Genomic DNA, 22,701 nt, shown 5'->3' with positions numbered 1-22,701 from the left:
GTTTATTGATAGGTAGTGAAAACTATATAACCATTTATAAGCAGTACAGGATTATCGTGCCATTCATACCGTCCTTTGTAGGAGTGGCTACCAATGATTTAAGATGAGAAGATTGCTTTGGGACTTCTAAGTTGGAACTATGAGGTAGATGGACCTACAACTAGTTTCTTTCAGTGACATAAGTTAGGTACATGCAAATTTCATTAAACAATCATACCTATCAGGGGAACTAGCACATTCTGTTGACTGGTCCTTTCTGTGGCCAAAGAAACATCGAAAAAAACTTTTTTTCCTGACTTCATATAAAACTGCTCAAGTTGCTTTACTGTACTTTTCATGCAGTTAACTTGACAAGGAGTCTTATCTCTGACTGAGAGTGCCATGAGTTGTCCCCCTACAATATCACACAGGAATCTATTAGGAAGCCACCACATATTACAGAGTTTGTAAGAATATCCATAGATAATTCTGCATATTCCTATAGAAATGAATTAGGGTTATGGTATAAAATGATTAGCCACTTTAAGCTTACCCTATAAAATAAAAACTTAAATAGCTTTCCAGCAACTTAGTTCATAGCCCTAATTTCTCTAGAAGGTTCTCACCTCATGAATCCCCAGGACAGAGACTACATCTGTGTTAAGATATTTCATGGACACCATTTTGAGGTGAAGAAATATGGATTGGGAAGAAGAGTTAGCTCTAGCTGACTTAAGCCTCTGAAGAAAATAGTCAAGTATGTGTCTGAAAAGAACTTAGAAGAAGACTTCCGTAAGTTCACGTCTCTATGGAATAGGAAAGTATTCAAAAGGAAACAAAGGCAAACCGTTCATAATCCAACCCTTGGGAAGAACTTTTGCATTATTTTTTTTTGAACTTTTGCATTATAAAAGAAAAGCAAGACAAAGTACAATGGTCAGCATCCTGAGGGTAAAGGTGCCCCCCCCCAGATTAAAAAATAATACACTGGGATCCCTTGGTGGCACAGCGGTTAGGCACCTGCCTTTGGCCCAGGGTGCGATCCTGGAGACCCGGGATCGAATCCCACGTCGGGCTCCCGGTGCATGGAGCCTGCTTCTCCCTCTGCCTGTGTCTCTGCCTCTGTGTGTGTGTGTGTGTGTGTGTGTGTGTGTGACTATCATAAATAAATTTTAAAAAATTAAAAAAAAATACACTCGGGATGCCTGGGTGTCTCTCTCATTAAGCGTCTGCCTTCAGCTCAGGGCATGATCCTGGAGTCCTGGGATGGAGTCCTCCATGGGGCTCCCTGCATGGAGCCTGCTTCTCTCTCTACCTGTCTCTTTGCCTCTCTCTCTCTCTCTCTCTCTCTCTGCCTCTCTCTCCCTGCCCCCCCGCCCTCTCCCTCCGTACCTCTCATGAATAAATAAATGAATAAATAAAATCTTTAAAAAATAACTCAAAGTAATCCCAAAAAGAGTCAAGATAAAATGTACAAGATTAACTGTGTGAGGTGCCTGTGTGGCTCAGTGGGTTAAACATCTACCTTAGGCTCAGGTCATCACCTCAAGGTCCCAGAATCGAGTCCTGTATACATCAGGCTCCCTCTGCAGCAGGGAGTCTGCTTCTCACTCTGTATCTGCTCCTCTCCCCATTCATGCTCTCTCTCTCTCAAATACATAAATTAAAAAAATATATAAAAATAACAGATTAGCTAACTAGAAAGGTAATGCACATCAGGTAACAGGTATTGAATGTGTGGTTGAAAATATTGTCTATGAGGAACTAGAAGGAAGATGGAAGCATACACATGACCTCAGTAAATGGGTCAAGGCTGAAAGTATAGAATAGAGCATCTGGTTTTGAAGCCTTGGGATTTGGAGAACTCTGAGAGGATGTGAAAAAGAGGAATAGCAAGGGTCCAAGGACTGAATGTCAGCGTTTGCTGTCATTTAGAAATGAAATGGGATTAGAAGAGCAGAGGGAAGATGTGGCATTGTTTTCAGCTGCTGCTGAGAAGTAAAGCAGGATCAGGACTTGTAAAAACAGATCCTTGATGATTGTCAAAACTTTTTAGTGGAATTCCAGGATTGAAAGTCAGATTTTAGTGTAAAAGACGCGATGAAAAGATGAATCTGTGGCTGAGATGACACATTAAAGAATGTTCGAGTCCAGTGAAAGGGGAAAAGCAAGATGATCGAAAATGCTGCAAGAGTAAGGAAACGTTTTTATAGAATATTGGGAAGCCTTGAATTTTATTTAGAGAGAAAAGTGGTCAATAGAAAAGAAGAAATTGAAATCTTGCAGAGAAATGTTTGAAATGCTTGCAGAGAAGGAGAGTATCTCATCCTAAAGTCAGATGATCATCAAAATTATAATGGGGACAGTATGGGAATTTTTCAGAGACTGTATCTTAAGCTGTGATCTCACAAAACCCAGAGTATCTTAAGACATTGGTGAAACTGCTTCTAGGACATCTCTAGAAACTCAGATGTAAGTATAGCCACCTTAAAGATTTTTTTCATTAATGTGGATTAAAAACCTCTGTATTTCCCAAGTAAATTTTGGCAATTTAAATTCTAGAAACAAAAATGATGAAAATATAAACTCAGTTGAAGCTGTTTTAACAAACATCCTTATTTTTGAGATTTCTTTTCATTGACATTTGGTTCATAACCTACATTTTATATGTATTTTATAAACCTGTCTAAACACATATTACTCATGGATTCATGAGAAATAGCATTTTATAAAAGAAGAAGGAGTCTCTTGATTTTTGAAACTAATGTTCTTAAAAAATTGTTTCCAAAGTGTGGTGATGAAAAGGAAAACCTAAAGAAATGTATGGAGTTAAAACAGCCTTTGCAGTTCAGGTTGGATCAAGAAGTGAAGAAAAATGAGGAATTGGAAAAAGAGAATACTGGGTAAGACTAATATTTCACATCACTTTAACCATTAATTAACTAATTTATCTGTAATTGTAGTTTATAAAAACCTAAATAGAAATTCTTGCCAAAATACTACATTTACTCTTCCGTGATTCCTTAAATAATAACAACAATGCCTTTGACATATATTGTCAACTGCGCTTTTCATTGTCCACCGTGAATTTTTTCTGCAAGATATCTTTGTTCTTAGGTAATCTTTCCTTTTAATAGTGTTCTTTTCTTAGAGCAGATATCCTAATCTCTAAAAACTTAACTGTGTCATATAACAACATCAAAAGTTATCTTGGATTTGCTTGTATTTCTTTTTATTTTATATTATTTATTTGAATTCAAATTAATTAACTTATAGTGTAATATTAGTTTCAGAGGTAGAGTTCAGTGATTCATCAGTCTTATGTAACACCCAGTGCTCATGCCATCACGTGCCCTCCTTAATCCCCATCAGGCAGTTACCCCATCGCCCCCAATCCCTTCCCCTCCAGCAACCCACAGTTTGTTTTCTAGTATTGAGTGACTTATGGTTTGTGTCTCTTTCTGATTTCATCTTGTTTTACTTTTCCTTCCCTTCCCCTATGCCCGGAGCCAAAGGCCTACTCTCAGCCACTGAGCCACCCAGGGGTCCCAAGATTTCATTATTTATTGGCTGAGTAATATTCTGTTCTCTCTCTCCCTCCCTCTCTCTCTCTCTCTCTGTCCAATAAATAAATAAATATGATTATTTATTTATATCACACCTTCTTTATACATACCTCTTTCAAAGAACATCGGATCTCCTAGTTTGGCTATTGTGGATATTACTGGTATAAACATATGGGTGCAGGTGCCCCTTTGGATCCTGACCAAAGTGATCTTTGGGATTCATACCTTCTAGTGCAATTGCTGGGTTTTACATAGGTAGCTCCTTTTTCAACTCTTTGAGGAACCTCTGGTACTGATTTCCAGAGTGGCTGCACCAGGTTGCATTCCCACCAACATCGTAAGAGGATCCCCCTTTCTCTGCATTCCTGCCAACATCTGTCATTTCCAGACTTGCTAATTTTGGACATTATGAAAGGTGTGAGGGGGAAACTCACCATGGTTTTGATTTGTATTTCTCTGGTGCCAACTGATGTTGAGCATGTTTTCATGTGTCTGTTGGCCATATGTATGTCTTCTTTGGAGACATGTCCTTTCATTTCTTCCCATTTCTTCATTGGGTTATCTTTCTTTGGGTGTTGACTTTGATTAGCTCTTTATAGACTTTGCATACCAGCCTTTTATCTGATAAGGCATTTGCAAACACCTTCTGCCATTCTGTCAGTTGTCTTTTGGTTTTGTCAACTGTTTCCTTGCTGCGTAAAAGCTTTTTATCTTGATGAAGTCTCAGTAGGTCATTTTGGCGTCTGGTGACATGTCTAGCAAGAAGTTGCTGCAGCCAAGGTCACAGAGGTTGCTGGCTGTGTTCTCCTCTAGGATTTTAATGGATTCCTATCTTACATTTGGGTGTTTCATCCATTTTGACTCTATTTTTGTGTATGGTGTAAGAAAATGGTCTAGTTTTATTCTTCTACATGTGGTGGTCTGATTTTCCCACACCATTTGTTGAAGAGACTGCTTTGTCTCCATTGGATTTTCTTTCCAGTATTGTTGAAGAGGAGTGGACCATAGAGTTGAGGGTCCACTTCTGGATTTACTCTTCTGGGCCATTGATTGACATGTCCGCTTTTGTGCCAGGACCATACTGTCCTGTTGATCACAGCTTTGCAATGGAGCTTAAAGGCTGGCTTCTAATGCCACCAGCTTTGGCTACGTTTTTCAACATACCTTTGGCTATTCGGGGTCTTCTAAGGTTCCAAAGAAATTTTAGTATTATTTACTCCAGCTGTATGCAAAGAAGTTGGGGGCAGCCCAGGTGGCTCAGTGGTATAGCTCTGCCTTCAATCCAGGGTGTGATCCTGGAGACCCAGGATCGAGTGCCACGTTGGGCTCCCTGCATGGAGCCTGCTTCTCCCTCTACCTGTGTCTCTGCCTCTCTCTCTCTCTCTCTCTCTCTGTGTGTCTAATGAATAAATAAATAAAAAATCTTAAAAAAAAGTTGGTAGTATTTTGATAGAGATTGCATTGAATGTAGAGATTGCTCGAGCTTGCATAGACATTTTAACAATATTTGTTCTTCCAATCCATGAACATGGAATGATTTCAGTTCTTTATGATTTCTCAATTTCTTTCCAGAATGTCCTGTCTTCTTCAGAGTACAGATCCTTGTCTCTTTGGGTGGGTTTATTCCAAGGTATCTTATGGTGTTTAGTGCAATGGTAAATGGAATTGACTCCTCAGTTTCTCTTTCTTCCATCTCATTGTTAGTGTATAGAAATGCAACTGATTTCTGTGCATGGATTTCCTATCCTGCTGCTTTGCTGAATTCAGGAAAGGGTCCTAACAATGTTGGCGTAGAGTCTTTTGGGTTTTCCACATAGGATATCATGTCCTCTGAGAAAAGTGAGAGTTTGAGTTCTTTTCTGATTCAGACGCCTTTTTATTTCTTTTTGTTGTCTAAATGCTGAGGCTATGTCGAACAACACTGGTTGTCCAGAGAGTGGACCTCCCTGTTGTGTTCCTGACCTTAGCGGCAAAGCTCTCAGTTTTTCCCCATTAAGAATAGCATCGGGTGTGGGCTTTTCGTAGATGGCTTTTATGATATTGAGATATGCTCCCCTCCTCCCTGCACTGTGAAGAGTATTGATCCGGAAAGGGTGCTGCACTTTGTCAACTGCTTTTTCTGCATCTCTTGAGAGGATCCTATGGTTCTTATCCTTTCTTTTATTTCTGTAGTGTATCACATTGATTCATCTGCAGATGTCGAATCACCCTTGCAGCCCAGGCATAAAACCCACTTGGACATGGTGAATCATCCTTTAATGTACTGTTGAATCCTCCCAGCCAGTGTCTTGTTGAGAATTTTGGCATCCGTGTTCATCAGGGATATTGGAGTGTAATTCTCCTTTTGGGTGGGGTCTTGCTCTGGTTTTGCGATCAGAGTAATGTTGGCCTCACAGAGAACACTGGAAGGTTTCCCTTCCATTACTAATTTTTATAAACAGCTCCGAAGAATAGATTAATTCTTCCTGGAATGTGTGGTAGAATTCTCCTGGGAAGCCTCCTGGTCCTGGACTCTTGGTTGTTGGCAGATATTTGATGACTGCTCCCATTTCCTTGCTGGTTATGGGTCTGTTCAGGTTTCCTGTGTCTTCCTGTTTCAGTTTTGATAGGAAGGGATCCATTTCTTCCAGATTGCTTACTTTGTTGGCATATAGTTGCTCAGAATGTGTTCTTATAGTTGTCTATATTTCTCTGGTGCTGGTCGTGATCTGTCTTCTTTCATTCACGATCTTATTTCTTTGGGTCCGTTCTCTTTTTGATATGTCTGTCCAGGGGTTTATTGATCTTATTCTGTCAAAGAACCAGCTCCTGATTTCATTGATGTGTTCTACTGTTCCTTTGGTTTCTATTTCATTGATTTCTGCTCTGATCTTTATGAATTCTCTTCTCCTGCTGGTTTTAGGTTTTAATCTTCTGTTCTTTTCCAGCTCCTTTAGGTGTAAGGTTAGCTTGTGTACTTAGGACCTTTCTCATTTCTTGAGAAAGACTTGTATTGCTATATACTTCCTTCTTAGGATGACCTTTGCTACATCCCAGATGTTTTGAGCAGTTGCGTTTCCATTTTTGTTTGTTTCTATGAGGTTTTTAAAACTGTGCTTTTATTCCCTGGCTTGATTCTTTAACCTCCGTGTATTTGAATTCTTTCCAAATTTCCTCTTGTGATCAAGTTTCAGTTTCAAAGCATTGTGGTCTGAAAGTATGCAGGGAATGATCCCAATCTTTTGGTATCAGTTGAGACCTCATTTATGACCCAGTACGTGATCTAGTATGGAACATGTTCCATGTGCACCCGAGAAGAATGTGTATTCTGTTGCTGTAGGATGGAATGCTCTGAAGTTATCTGTGAAGTCCATTTTGTGCAGTGTGTCATTCAAAGCCCTTGTGCCCTTGTGGATCTTCTGCTTAGATGATCTGGCCGTTACAGTGAGTGGTGTGTTAAAGTGCCTACTATTATTGTATGACTATCAATGTGTTCCTTTAATTTTGATATTAATTGGTTCATAAGGGGGTCTGGGTGGCTCAGTCGGTTAAGCCCTTGCCTTTGGTCAGGTCATGTTCTCAGGGTCCTGGGATCAAGCCCTCATCAGGCTCCCTGTTCAGTGGGGAGTCTGCTTCTCCCTCTCCTGCTGCCCATGCTTCTGTTCTCTCTCTGTGTCAAATAAATAAATAAATGAAATCTTAACAGAAAATCGGTTTATATAGTTGGCTGCTCCTACTTTAGAGGCATTAAAACTTATAATTGTTCAATTTTCTCTTTGGATAGACCATTTAATTATGGCATAGTGTCTTTCTTCATCTCTTAATGCAGTCTTTGGTTTAAAATACAACTTGTCTGATATCAAGATTGCCACCTCAGTTTTTTTTTAATGTCCTTTAATATGATAAAATGGTTTTCCACCCCCTCACCTTCAATCTGGGGTTTTCTTTGTGTCGAAAAATGAGTCTCTTACAGATAGCATATCGATGGGTCTTGCTTTTTTTTTTTTTTTTAATCCACTGGGATACCCTGTGTGTTTTGGTTGGGGCATTTGGCTTGTTTACATTCAGAGTAACGATTGAAAGATATGGATGTAGTGCCATTGTATTACGTGTCAAGTCTGTGTTTTGGTGTACTGTGTCTGTTCCTTTCTGGTCTGTGTTATTTTTGGGCTCTCTGTTTTCTTAAAGGTTCCCCTTGCAGGGCTGTTTTAGGGATCACAAATTCTTTTAGTTTCTGTTTGTGCTGGAAGCTTTTTATCTCCCCTTGTATTTTGAATGAGAGCCTTGCTGGATAAAATTCTTAGCTGTAGATTCTTCTCATTGAGCACCCTGAGTATATCATGCCAGCTCTCTCTGGCCTGCTATCTCTTTGGATAGATCCGCTGCCAGTTGAATATTTCTCTCCTTCTTAGTTCAGGGCCTCGTGTTCCAAGCTGCTTTCAGGATTTTCTCTTTGGGTCTGAAATTTGCAAGCTTTGCTTGGAGATATTGACCTATTTTTTATTGATTTTGAGGAAGGTTCTCTGTGCCTCCTGGCACTGGAGTGCCTGTTTCTTTCCCCAGATGAGGGAAGATCTCTGCTATAATTTGCTCAAATATGCCTTCTGCCCCCTCCTTCCCCTCTTTTTCTGGGATCCCCATTATTCTAACATTGTTTTGCTGTGTGGTACGAATCATCTCTCAAATTCTCCTGTCATAGTCCAGTGGTTGTTTCTCTTGTTTTTCCTCAGCTTCTTTATTCTCCATTGTTTTGTCTTCTATATCACTACTTCTCTGTGAAGCCTCATTTATCCTAGCAGTTAGAACCTTCATTTTTGATTGCATCTCACTAAGATTAGCCTTTTTTATCTCAACTTGATTAGATATCAGTTGTTTTATTTCTCCAGAAAGGCATTCTCTAGTGTCCTCTGAGTGTCTCTTAAGCCCAGCTATTATCTTGATGGTCATTATTCTGAACTCTCGCTCCAGCCTCTTCCTTCTATCCATGCTGATTAGGTTCTGGGCAGTCAGTACTACCTCTTGTTCTCTTTGTGGCGGTGAGTTTTTCCATCTTGTCATTCTGTCCAGAGAAGAAGAGATGAGTGAGAGAACAGAATAGAAAAATATCAAGAATGACCCCAGATAAATACATGCTAAACAAATCAGAAGAGACCCGAAGCCAATTTAAAGGTTAACAAAGGAGATAATAGAATTAGAGAGATCAAGAGAGCAGAGCAGTACACCGATACTATGTGAATTTTGGTCTTTTTGTTAGGAAATTGCATCCCCAAATGGTTAAGAGGAAACCTTGTATATATACAAAAATAAAATTAAATACAAGGAAAGTCTAGAATGTAAGTGTAAAAATGGAAATTAAAAGTCAAAATAAAAAGGATATTATCAGAGATCCCTGGGTGGCGCAGTGGTTTAGCGCCTGCCTTTGGCCCAGGGCGTGATCCTGGAGACCCGGGATCGAATCCCACGTCGGGCTCCTGGTGCATGGAGCCTGCTTCTCCCTCTGCCTATGTCTCTGCCTCTCTCTCTCTGTCTTTTTTCTCTCTCTCTTTTCTCTCTCTCTCTCTCTCTGTGACTATCATGAATAAATTTTTAAAAAAGGATATTATCACCCAGTTGAACAGAACTGAGCAATATACCATATCCTATGTCTTTTTGTTAGAGAAATATATCCCAAAGGAAAAACAAGCAGGACTTACATGTATATAGAATTAAAATTAAGTACGGTGAAAGAATAGAATGTAACTCTGAAGGTGAAAGTTAACCAAGACTTGCAAAAAGTGGTCACTTTTCTATTTGTAGAAATGCTGCAATTCTTTCCTTAGATGTCTGGTTGATTTCACAGGTGTTCAGAATGATTTGAAAGCTCTCTGGCTGAATTTCTGGGATCAGACAAAACTATGTTCTCCTCTTGCTCTGCCATCTCTGACTCAAGTGGCTTACATTTTCTTCCTGCGTTTTCTAGTTATAAAATATGTCATTCATACAAAAATACATGTCTGACTTCATGAAGAATAAAATGAGCAACTTCACTACTCAGATTTTTAAAAAAGTCTTTCCGATGTCTCTGAAGCTCCCACCTGGCTTCCTTTCTGCTTATTTGCTGAGTATTTAAGTTTTGCTCTGATCCGCCAAAACTTTTCTGTCATTCAACTTTGTTTCTCTGCATTGTTTGGCATCCTTCACTTTCCTAAGAATGTACTAGCCAAGGTATTAGATTTTTGTTTAAAACAGTCTCATAGGCCATCATCATACATTCTCTCTCTGCTGATTTCCTTTCTTCTAAAGCTCTGCCTCTTCCTTCTTCCTCTGAATTCAAACTTTATAAATATTTTTCTTTCCTGTTTCTCTTTCTGTTTTGAATGATCTCCTTTGATGTTTTTTGTCTGTATTTTCTTTCCTTCTTTTAGACTGGGGTAAGTGGGTACCAAAATGTATTTTTGTGTCTTTATAAAACATTAATAGATGAGGATGCTTTTCTTCCTCACCGTGGATTACTAGCCTCTACTACCTAATAATAGATTAATTTTTATATTCACATACTGAAAATAGATATTAATAATAACTTACAAGAACTCTTAATATAGTTACCCTGTTAACCCTTCAACTGCCATATGTGTCATAAAAATCTTTTCCATATTTTTTTACTTAGCAATGTAATTTAGTTGGTATTCTCTCAAACAATGAGAGATTGGAACAAATGAGATATCATAAGTATAGATTTGTTTATGTGATAGAACATATTATCTATTTAAATAAGTATTAAATATTTCTTCTTAAAGGACCTGACTTACTCATTCTATACCTTCTGCAGGCTTAAGAACCACTTAATAAACATGTTAAGAAGGATATTAAGTAAATATGAAAATGGAGAGCTTCCTTTCTATGGAGATTTAAAAAACAGTCAAACGGAAATGGAAATTCAGATTAATATGCTAAGACAGAAGGTAATTTTTAATTAGTTTTGGGACTCTAAAATCATTGGGAAATAAATCCCTCTGTGCTTTGAGCAGTAAAATACAGATTTTCCTAGTAATCTTACATACTTGATATATATTTTTGGTAATAACTTTATTGAGATATAATGAACATAAGATGCATATTCAGGGATCCCTGGGTGGTGCAGTGGTTTGGCGCCTGCCTTTGGCCCAGGGCGCGATCCTGGAAACCCCGGATCGAATCCCACGTCGGGCTCCCGGTGCATGGAGCCTCTTTCTCCCTCTGCTTGTGTCTCTGCCTTTCTCTCTCTCTCTCTCTATGTGACTATCATAAATAAATAAAAAATTAAAAAAAAATTAAAAAAAAAGATGCATATTCAAAGACTACCACAATCCATTTTAGAACATTTTGTCACCGTAAAAATAAACCCTATGCCCTTTAACTGGCACCTCATGCTAGTTTCCCCCTCCCTATTCTTCTTAGCCATAGGTAGTCACCGTTCTAGTCTCTGTCTCTATCGATTTGCTGCTGATTTTGGACAGGTCATCTCAATGGAATCACCAAATATTTGATCCTTTGTGACTGCCTTCTTTGGTTTAGCATGTTTTTAGATTTATTTTGTGCCATGTGTCAGAACTTTATTATTTTTTTATTTCTGAATACTATCCCACCATATGGACAGCCCACGTTTTATTTATGTATTTATCATTTGGTGGACGTTTGAGCTGTTACACTTTTTGGCTGTTGTTAATAATGCTGTTGTGAATACGCATGTACAAGCTTTTGCGTGAACATTTCACTTCTCTTGGGTATATACTTATAAATGGAATTGTTAGTTCATATGTTAAAGGACCTTTAACATTTTTGGTTTAAACCTTTTGAGGAACTGCCAGACTATTTTCCAAACTGGCTGCACCATTTTACATTTATGTCACCAGTGTTTGAGGATTCTCATTTTCCCTGATTCTTGTCAATGTTTGTCATTATCTGTTGTTTTTGTTATAGCTATTCTATTGGGTGTAAAATGACACGTTGTAGGGGTATTTTCATTTGTTTCAAATTTTTATTTGAATTCTCGTTAGTTGACATATCATGTAATCTTGGTGTCAGGAGTAGAATTTAGTGATTCCTCACTTAAATACCCAGTGCTCATCAGTACAAGTGCCTTCCTTAATACCCATCACTCATCTAGTCCCCCCTGCCCACCTCGACAGCAACACTTAGTTTATTCTCTATGGTTGAGAGTCTCTTATGGTTTGCCTCTCTTTCTCTCCTTTTTTTCCACCTTCCCCTATGTTCATCTGTTGTTGGCTTTTTTTTTTCTTAATTCCACATAGGAGTGAAATCATATGGTATTTGTCTTTCTCTGACTTATTTCACTTAGCATAATACACTTGTTGAGTTCCATCTGTCTTGTGGTTTTAATTTGCATATTTCTTAGAACTAGTGATGTTGAGCATCTCACTTTATATGTGGTCATTATTCATTTCTATATCTTGCTTAAAGAACTAATCATTTATTTTGCCCATTTTTATATTGGACTGTCTTTTCATTATTGTAAGAGTTCTATCTATATCCTAACTACAGACCCCTTATCAGGGATATGATTTTCAAATATTTTATTCATCACCTTGCCTTTTCACTTTTGCTTGATGGTTACATTTGAAGCATAGAAGCTTTTATTTTTTAGATTTTGATGAAATCCTTAATCTGTTTCTGTCTTTTGATGCCATATTTAAGAAACTGTTGCCAAATGCAATCACGAACATACACACCTGTTTTTTCTATGAGTTTTATAATTTTGGCTCTTAATATTTCTTTTCTTTTTTTTTAATATTTTTTTTCAATTTTTATTTATTTATGATAGTCACAGAGAGAGAGAGAGAGAGAGGCAGAGACACAGGCCGAGGGAGAAGCAGGCTTCATGCACCGGGAGCCCGATGTGGGATTCGATCCCGGGTCTCCAGGATCGCGCCGTGGGCCAAAGGCAGGCGCCAAACCACTGTGCCACCCAGGGATCCCTAGCTCTTAATATTTCATGTTAAGTTTGTACATATGTTGTGAGGTAGAGGTCTAATTTTATTACTTTGTGTGTGGATATCCATTTGTCTCAGTACCATTTGTTAAAAAGACTATTCTTATTCCATTTTAGTGTCTCGACACCCTTGTTGAAAATCAATCCACCATAATTTGAGAGTTTTTTTTTTTAATTTTTTTATTTATTTGTGATAGTCACAGAGAGAGAGAGAATGAGGCAGAGACACAGGCAGAGGAGAAGCAGGCTCCATGCACCAGGAGCCCGACGTGGGATTCGATCCCGGGTCTCCAGGATCGCGCCCTGGGCCAAAGGCAGGCGCCAGACCGCTGCGCCACCCAGGGATCCCCTTATAATTTGAGAGTTTATTTTTAGATTCTCAATTCTAATACATTGACCTATATGTCTATCCTTAGGCCACTACCAAATCAAATTTTATGAGAATTCTTTCCTAGTCCTCTTGCAAATTACCACTCATTTATATTACAATTATGTAATAAGTCAATGTAGTAGAACCTAACTTTACTCCTGTAGAGACTTATACTTTTTGAAGGAGCCTTTTGCCAGCTTATGTCTTGCTGACTACCTGACACAATGAGAAGCCAGGCTCAAAAAGATAGAGTCCCGTTTCTCTTCTCCAGTAATACCTGTAGTTTCTCACTCAGTGCCTCCCGCATCCATTTCCATCGTCTTGGTTGTAGGATCCACTGTCTACTATGTACTTCGTTGTGTTTTATTAACTTGTTATAATGCATAGACTCACCCATAGATTTCACCATCTAGGATATAAAGGATTAACTCTGGGTTATCAGCCTTCCTGTTTGGAAGTCTTGCTAATCCATCATCTTAAAGTTCACAATTAGATACTCTTTTGACCTGGTTCTTGTGCATACAAGACTGGCGCCGATCCCGTTCTTGGCACAGATCCTACATTCTTGGAAAACAGAGTTGCCTGTATCCATCTTCTTTTACTGAAATAGAAAGATATGCATAGCTGTACTTTGATAGGTCAATACGTAATTAATAGAATAAACATTTCATTACATTATGTCAAGAATACACCTGTAAAATATCTTGTTGCATTTAATTGAATTATCAGGGAAGCCCGGGTCCTCAGTGGTTTAGCACTGCCTTCAGCCCAGGGCGTGATCCTGGAGACCCAGGATTGAGTCCATGTCAGGCTCCTTTCATGGAGTCTACCTCTCTCGCTGCCTGTGTCTCTGCCTCTGTCTCTCTGTGTGTGTCTCTCATGAATAAATAAATTAAATATTTTTAAAAACAATCAAATTATCAGAGACAAATAGTAGGCGAGCAATTTGAATCACAAAAAAATTTCAAAGTGAACCTATATGATATGGAGAAGCATTCTAGTATGATATAAAGATGAGATAGTCTTACTACCTCCCCTGAAAAATAAGCTTGCAGTAAGATAAAGGAGAAATTATATTTAATTTAAGTGTGCCAAAGGACAATACATTTGTTTCGCTAATGAAAAGATTAGAAATTATTCCATAACGTTCTCCTTATGTCATCACTGATGAAGGGAGAATGAAGATTATTGATTTAAAAGCACTCAATGCTGCCTTTCTTTTAGAATTGCAGTTACTTGAATTCAGATAAAAGGTTCCGTTTTGCTTATTAAACTTTTACTAGTTGTTCAGCTGTTATACTTCAAATCACATGTCTCTCTGCTTGCCAGTCGTTTTTCTCCCCTAACATGAGGGGAAATTTAAAAGAGGAGTTCTTGTCTAGTTTTAATAATTTGTAATTGAAGGGATTCTTTAGAAAAAATGTCTTAGAGAAAGGAAGATGGTGGCAGGGTAGGAGGAGCCTAGACTCACCTCATCCCACTAATACAACTAGATACCTATCAACTCATCCTACATACCCCAGAAATCTACCTGAATACTGACAGAACAAAGGTCACAACTAAAGAGAGAGAAGAGGCCACTTTAAAGAAAGTCGGAAGTACAGAGATATAGTTTAGAAGAGAAAGAGATCCTATCTGCAGCAGATGGGAGGGAGTAGTGGTCCCAGCGAAGGGCAGGAGAGAACACCTGGGAATGCACGTAGCCACTGGCTTGGAAAAGGAGAGTGGCTGAATTTCCTGAGTTCTTGCAACTATAGAGGGATTAAAGCCTGGAATTTTAAAGGTTATTGGGCTTGGCTACGGTAGAAGGTGTAGGGCACTATACTTGGAGAGAGGCACACAGAACGGAAGCAGCTGGCTGGTGCCATTTCCCTCCCCTGGCCCTGAGCACAAACACAGAGCCACCTGTGGGAATCAGTACCACTCTGACACCAGCTGCCTAACTTGCTTACACCAGCCACCACCCGTTTGCACTCCAGGGGAACTGCCCTTTTGAATCATGCTTGCCTCAGTTCCAGCACAGCAAGCCCTTCCCCCAGAAGACCAGTACAAACCCCTGCGGACACCATGTGTCCCGACCAGAGTTTTGCAGGGTCTCAGTTCCAGTGGACTGTGACAGGTCTCATTTCGCAAGCTAGTTCAAACCCGCTAGATTCAGGCCAAGTACCAAACACTGCCCACAGCAGATACTGAGAGCCTATCTCTCAGATGACTGGCCTGAGGGATAGAGGAGCCAGAACCCAGTAGCAGAGTGCATGCCGCACACCCTGGAGACCCTCCCTCAAGCACCAGGCCCTGGGCACTACGGGACCATTTTCAGTGGTCCATTACTTTCAGGAACAAGTGACATAACTGGCTTTTCTAACCCAGAGAAACTGTCAGAGACCTAGACAAAATGAGAAGACAGAGGAATTTATCTCAAATGAAAGAACAGGATAATGCCACAGGGCCAGAGATCTAAGTGAGAGAGAGAGAAATAACGTGCCTGATGGAGGATTTAAAGCAGTGACCATAAGGATGTTCAGTGGACTTGAGTAAAGAATGGAAGACATCAGTGAGACCCTTACAACAGAGATAGAAGAGTTTAAAAAGAATCTGAGATGAAGAGTGCAATAAATGAAATTAGAATACAGATCTGGAATATTCTCTAGACTAGATCATACATTAGGCCACAAAACAGGCCTTAGGAAGTACAAAAAGATTGAAGTCCTACCATGCACCTTTCCTGACCACAATACTATGAAACTAGAAGTGGACTACAAAAAACCATCTGAAAAGACCACAAATACATGGAGGTGAAATAACATCGTACTATCAATGTGTGGGCCAACCAGGAAATAAATGAAGAAATTTCAAAAGACATGGAAACAAATGAAAATGAAAACACAATTGTCCAAAACCTTTTTTTAATGTTTTTTTTTAATATTTATTTATTCATTTATGATAGACAGAGAGAGAGAGAGAGAGGCAGAGGAGGAGGGAGAAGCAGGCTCCATGTCGGGAGCCCGATGCGGGACTCGATCCCGGGTCTCCAGGATCGCGCCCTGGGCCAAAGGCAGGCACCAAACCGCTGCACCACCCAGGGATCCCCCCAAAACCTTTCAGATGCAGCCAAACTGATTCTAAGAGGGAAGTATATATAGCAATACAGGCCTACCTCAAGAAGCAAAAAAAAAAAAAAAAAAAAAAATCTCAACACAAACTAACCTTACACCTAAAGAAGCTAGAAAAAGAACAACAAATGAAACCTAAAGCCAGCAGAAGGAAGGAGATAATAAAAATTAGAGGAAAAATGGGGGTCCTGGGTGGCTGAGTTGTTTAACTGACCAACTCTTTGATTTTGGCTAAGGTCACGTTCTCAGGGTCCTGGGATTGAAGCCTGCTTCAGCCTCCAACCTCAGTCTACTGGTGGATTCTCTCTCTCCCTTTTCCTTTGCCCCTCCCCCCCGCCCCAATAAATAAATCTTTAAAAAAAACATTAGAGTGGAAATAAATGATATAGAAACTAAACACAAATAAAAATAGAACAGATCAACAGTAGCTGGTTCTTTGAAAAATTTAATAAAATTGATAAGGCTCTAGCCATAGTTCTCAAAAAGAAAAGGGAAAGGACCCAAATAAAATCACACATGACAGAGGAGAATAACCAACACTGCAGAAATCCAAACAATTATAAGAGAATATTATGAAAAATATATGTCAACAAATTGGACAACCTAGAAGAAATGGATAAGTTCCGAGAAACATATAAATTGCCAAAACTGAAGCAGGAAGAAAGTAGAACAGAATGCTAACCAGCCAAGAAATTGAATCACTCATCCAAAAACTTGGAACAAACACAAGTCCAGGACCAGATGGCTTCAGAGTCCAATTCTACCAAGCATTTAAAGAAAGAGTTAGTATGCGTTCTTCTCAAACCGTCCCAAAAAACAGAAGAGGAAGGAAAACTTCCAAATTCATTTGATGAGGCCAGCATTACCCTGACACCAAGACCAGATAAAGACAACACAAAGAGAATTACAGGCCAATTTTCTAGTGCAAAAATCCTTAACAAAATAGTAGCAAACTGAATCTAACAATACATTAAGAAAATCACCGCCATGATCAAATGGGATTTATTCCTGGGTTACACGGGTGATTCAGTATCTGCAAATCAATCAGTGTGATGCACCATATTAATAAAAGAAAGAAGAATCGTCATCATTTCCATAGATGTAGGAAAAGCGTTTGATGAAGTACAATATCCATGCATGATAAAAACCCTCCACAAAGTAGGTTTAAGAGGGAACATACCTCAACATAATAAAGGGAATATATGAAAAAATGCACAGATAATGTCCTCCTAAATGGGGAAAAACCAAGAGAAAAAGTTCATGTCTGGTGGTGTTGATGCTGGCTGTTGCCTAGATTTATAGTTAGGGCAGGCAGCCAAAATGCTTACACTGGCACACCTGGACTCTCTTTGTGGCCTGAGCCTCCTCACAAGAGGAGGGGCTAAATTCCGAGTAAGCAGGCTGAGATACAGAACAGGGCAGAAGCTGTGTTGCCTTTCGTAGCCTAGCCTTGGAATACACACAACATCACATTGACCATATTCTGTTCGTTAGTAGCAAGTCACTAAGGTTAGCCCACGGTCTTTTTGTTTTGTTTAGTTTTAATGGAATACTGGAACACCTATGAACACATGAAGAACGCAATTTTTAGTGTAATTTACCCACTGGCCACAGTGTTCTATATTCCTTTCACATGAAAAATGCACTCACCTCCTCCCAGTACCTCCGACAAATCTCAGTTATCATGGCATCGGGTTCAGGATGGAGTCCAAGATCTTGCCATCTTAATCAGGTGCAGCGGGGATAAGGTGCCAGGGTTATGTTGTCTAAATTTTAGTCCCTGGAGTGCAGGTTCTCTCAATAGGAATGAAGACTTGAGAATTAAAGAGAACAGTTCTCTACTATTGAAAACACAACATTCTGGTTACTTGCTAAAGACTCTTCCATTCAGAAAGAAGATGGAAGTCACACTAGACCATAGCAGGTTTGAAATGCAGCCTGATGCATGCTGTCCATTTTTCAGTCAGACTTAGTCTGAAACCATGGAAATTTTTCTCCATGGCTCTTTGCTGTCTATCCTCTCTGAGCTCTTGGTTCTGTCCAATGACCTGTGTTTGCAGTTGTGTTTTCAGCCTGCTGCCTCCCTGTGGGGACTTCTAAGACCCAAAGGCCTATTTTCAGTCCGTGCTATCTAGGTCTCTTTTAGTCCAAGCTCGCAAACAGTGGTTTTGATGCTATAATTTTCTTAACTTCTTGAGTTTTTCTGTGAGAATCAATGGATTGATTTTATGTCAGTAGAAAAGCCAGTCTCCCGGATCTTTTTGAGATAAACTTTTCAACTGGGCTCTCCTGTGAAGCTCATACTCTTAAGATCCTTAAAAGAAATTTGAGGCATACCTGAAATCCTTCTGAGGTCTTAACAAAAGGTTTTATAATCTTGGCTTCATCCATAGGCCATGTTTTCCTGGATTTGCTCTTGACCCAGGATGCATTTCTTTATTTTAGCATTATTTGACATTTCAGCATATGGAAAGGCTATAAATGTGGAAAAAATATTTGCACCCAGTTTGTCCGGGTTTTCATACTGCATAGACCTTGTTTAGTTTATCTTTTGTGTCCCGTTTTACTTTCAAGTGGTTTGTGGCACGAGTTCCTTTTCCTCTAGTGTCATTTTCTTCACTTGTCTGGAACCTTTACTGTCAGCCTCTTCAAGGGCCATCAGGTTTCCATTAACAGTCTGTTGGAAGCCCTTTTGGTTTTCATTCTTACTCTTCCCTACATCCTTTCAGTTTCTACCTACCTCTTGGTTCAAAGGAGGTTCAGGTTTAAATATTTTAATGTCAGCACCCCATGTTTAATACCAGTTTCTGTGCCAGTTATTTATTGTGGCATCATAAACCACCTGAAAACCTAGTTGCTCAAAACAGCATTTATTTGGTTCACAAGTGTTTAGTTTAGGCAAAGCCGAGTAAGGCCAACTCATTTCTTCTTCATTTGGTGTCAGCTGAGATGACTGGAAGCTGGGGACTAGAATCATCTAAAATCACGTTCATGCAAATGTTTAGCTGTTGAGGCTGGCTTTTGGCAAGGACGTTAGCTGGGTCAGTCTCAGCTGAAATGTCTACATGAAGACACACCAGGTGGCCTGGGCTTCCCACAGCAGCTAGATTCTAAGGGTTAGTTTCCCTAGAAGAAGAATGTCAATGGAAGCTATATCACATTTTTTAACCTAGCCTTAAAAAAATCACACAGCAGTTCTGCCGAATTCTATTCACTGGAAACCAGTTACTAAGGTCAGCACATTTTAAGGGGTGGGATTATCATGGGAGAAGTGTCAAAAAAATTTATAAAACCACCACATCCACTTACCCCGTCTTATCAGTCATATCCAGAAGAAAGAAGTTCTTCCCAACTCAGAATCACTGAAACCCTGTCAGGTTTTTCAGTGGTGGTTTTTGGTGCTTAGTATGTTCCCTTGTTTTGTGGGAGTAACAGAGGATTATAAGAGAATACCATTCAATTAGGTGGTTTTTTTTTTTTTTTTGTCCGAAAGTATATGTTTCATCTCCCTAAATTTTTATACTGAGAGGTGTGGTTTCTTAATCCTGAGAATCATTTCTCCTGGGAATGCAATTCAAATTAATGTAAATCATTTGTAATTCAGAAAAAGGCTTGTGGCTTAGAATCAGTATTTATAGATTCAATAATTAGAGTCTTATTTTCAAAGTCTTCTCTTAGGAAGCATTTATTGGTTCAGACCTACATAAGTCAATATGATATTACTAAAACTTTTTAAAAATTAATGGGAGTATTCATTGGGACACTCGAGTGGCTCAGTGGTTTGTGTATCTGTCTTTGGTTCAGGGCATGATCCTAGGGCCTTGGGATCGAGTCCTTCATCGGGCTCCCTGTGGAGCTTGTCCCTCTGCCTATATCTCTGTCTCTCTCTATGTGTCTCATGAATAAATAATTTTTAAAAATTATGCTGTGTTAGGATGGGGGAAGGGGCCAGAGACTTTCTTTTCTTTTTTAAAATTTTATTTGAATTCAATTTGCCTATATAAGAGACTTTATACTAAGAGGTGACTTACAGTTATTTTATGGAGGAAAGATCTGAAGCAGTCATAGAAAAATAAAAGCATAAAATGAAGTACAAATGTTGTGTGGCAAAGACAATGATAGCAGAGATCTTTTTTAGTAACTCCTAGTGGTTTTAACTTTGTTCTTAATTTTCTAAGTGCTTCAGGGTTCCACATTCTAAGACTCTACTACAATATAGATTATATTTTATTGCAAATGAATTTATTTTAAAATGGGAGCACCTGGCTGACTCAGTAGAGCATATGACTCTTGATCTTGACGTTATGAATTCGAGCCTACGGTTCAGTACAGAGACTTAAACATAAAATGTTTTTTAAAATGTTGGTTATAGTTTTGAGTTAAGCTAATTTCATTCCATTTCCAAACTGTATTGTTCTATTCATGGAGATTGGTGATCTTAGAGCAATATTTGAAACTGCATCTTCAAAATGTATAGACCTGGATGCAAAAAATCAAGTTCTTCTACAGGAGTTATTATCTACGAAAGCAACAGAGAGGGAATGTGAAAAACTAAAACAGATTAAAAAGAACTTGGAAGAAAAAGTAGTAAACCTCAGAAGTCACGCAGAAGTCAATGTGGTACAAGGCATTCAAGTAGAAAAGTATTATAAATGGGAGATTGACCAGAGAGCAAGATTGATTGTAGAAGAAAGATTAAAAGAAGTCAATCTAGTTTTACAGATTAGTTTATTGATCTGTGATATGCTTTCATTTATTTCATTACAAATTACACTTTGGTTATATGCATTGTGTATGTTTCCTCTGCTTCCTTTACAGCAATCTGTTTGGTATATTTCTGGAGGCATTCGTTCCTCCCTGTAAAGATTTCAGTTTTCATCATTATTCTCACTAAATTGATCTTTCAGAATGATTCTCAGGAGAGAATCATTTTATTTTTATGACCAGTATGTATGAAACAAGACTATTTTTTTTGAGATTTTATTTATGTGTTCAGGAGATACATAGAGAGAGGAAGAGAGAAGCAGAGACACAGGCAGAGGGAGAAGCAGGCTCCATGCCAGGTTCACACCCTGGGCCGCAGGCAGGTGGTAAACCGCTGAGCCACCCAGGGATCCCCTGAAACAAGACGATTAAGAGGAAAAGAAAAAATTGTGATTTAAAACTTTTACCATGGGGAAAAAATAAAATAAAATAAAACTTTTACCATGGGGATTCCTGGGTGGCCCAGTGGTTTTAGCACCTGCATTTGACCCAGGGCGTGATCCTGGAGTCCCGGGACCGAGTCCCACATCAGGCTCCCAGCGTGGAGCCTCCTTCTTCTCTGCCCGTGTCTCTGCCTCTCTCTCTCTCTCTCTCTCTCTCTCTCTCTGGCTCTCATGAATAAATAAAATAAAATCTTTAAAATTAAATAAATTTAAAAAAATAAAACTTTTACCATGGAGTATCTGGGTGGCTCAGTTGGTTAAGCAGCAGACTCTTGATCTCAGCTCAGGTCTTGGTCTCAGGTTTGTGAAATCAAGCCCTGCATTGGGCTCCATGTTCCATTCCTAGGTTATTCTTCCTTTTAGAAGATTTCATTTATTTATTTATTTCCTTATTTATTTATTGAAGATGAGCAGGGGGATTGGCAGAGGGGGAGAGACAGAGAGACAGAATGAATCCTGGGTAGACTCCATACTGGGTGTGACACAGGGCTTGGCCTCAGGACCTCTGACTGAGAACATACTCTGAGCAGAAATCAAGAAACGGGTTATTCTCAAGTTGTATTATGCACTTTTTAAAATTTTTAATTGATTCTCTTGTTCTTTGAAGTATCAGATTGCATGAGTACTAATATAAGAATGATTAAACTTTATTTTTATCATTCAGATTTAATTCAGGTGACATTGGTGATAAATATTTTACACTTCAGCTTTTTTTACACATTTAAAATTGCTCTCTGAATCATTGACTCCCAACTGAAGGAAAGAAATATACTATAATTATTCAAGTTTTAGCTGTTTTAAAACTGTGCTTTTAATTTGCTTTAGAGACAAGCAGCATCTCAAGAAAACTTAGAGCAGTTAAGAGCAAGTCATGATGCTTCAATAAGCAGTCAAGTGGCACTCAGAATTAAAGAGCTGGAATCTGAACTTCAATCCCAAATAAGAAATTCTCAGGAACTTAAAATAGAATTGGAAAAGTACAGGCAACTCTACCTAGAAGAATCAGAAATGCGAATGTCATTGACAAAAAAACTGAGCAAGTAAGTTAAAACAGAATCAATGAAAATAGATTTAGCTTATTGATTTGCCTCTAAAGCATAATTTTTATGGAGATGGGTTCATGAGATTAGTAGGAAGTGAAAGCCAACTGGATAGTATAATTTTGGAAAATAACGTTTGTAAATAAACTTACCATTTTATGTTCATCCAGGATAGTTTGCCTCTCTCCTCTTTTTTTTTTTTTGTGTGTGGGGGGGGGTTATATGATTTTACTTTTTCCCGTTAATATTTTCAGTTACTCTATCTTGTTGTCTTTACAAACTAATTGTTTAAAACTTTATAATTTAGACAGCATATTATTTTTTTAAAGTTGATATATTTTATTTAACACAATACATCAAAAAATATCCTTTCAACTTGTGATCAATATAAAATTATTACTGAGATATTTCATATTTTTTTCATTCGAAGTCTTAAAAATCTAGCATGTATTTTACAATTATGGTATATTTCAATTAGA

The 22,701-nt window shown here is 38.7% G+C and overlaps 1 protein-coding gene across 1 annotated transcript in view; it reads left to right on the top strand.

Annotated features, from left to right (window-relative positions):
• The window catches only part of LOC140633127 (coiled-coil domain-containing protein 144A-like), a 606,261-nt gene that overhangs the window by 564,430 nt on the left and 19,130 nt on the right, over nt 1-22,701 (top strand). The window contains 4 exon segments of the mRNA XM_072825150.1: nt 2,770-2,882; nt 10,333-10,465; nt 20,404-20,695; nt 22,006-22,222. Of these exon segments, the coding sequence (XP_072681251.1) occupies nt 2,770-2,882; nt 10,333-10,465; nt 20,404-20,695; nt 22,006-22,222 (755 nt within the window).

The sequence above is a fragment of the Canis lupus genome, chromosome 5 (genome assembly GCF_048164855.1).
Source record: "Canis lupus baileyi chromosome 5, mCanLup2.hap1, whole genome shotgun sequence".
NCBI classification, from domain to species: Eukaryota; Metazoa; Chordata; class Mammalia; order Carnivora; family Canidae; genus Canis; species Canis lupus.
Note: the sequence above shows the minus strand (reverse complement) of the source record. Positions and strands in the feature narration are given on the sequence as shown.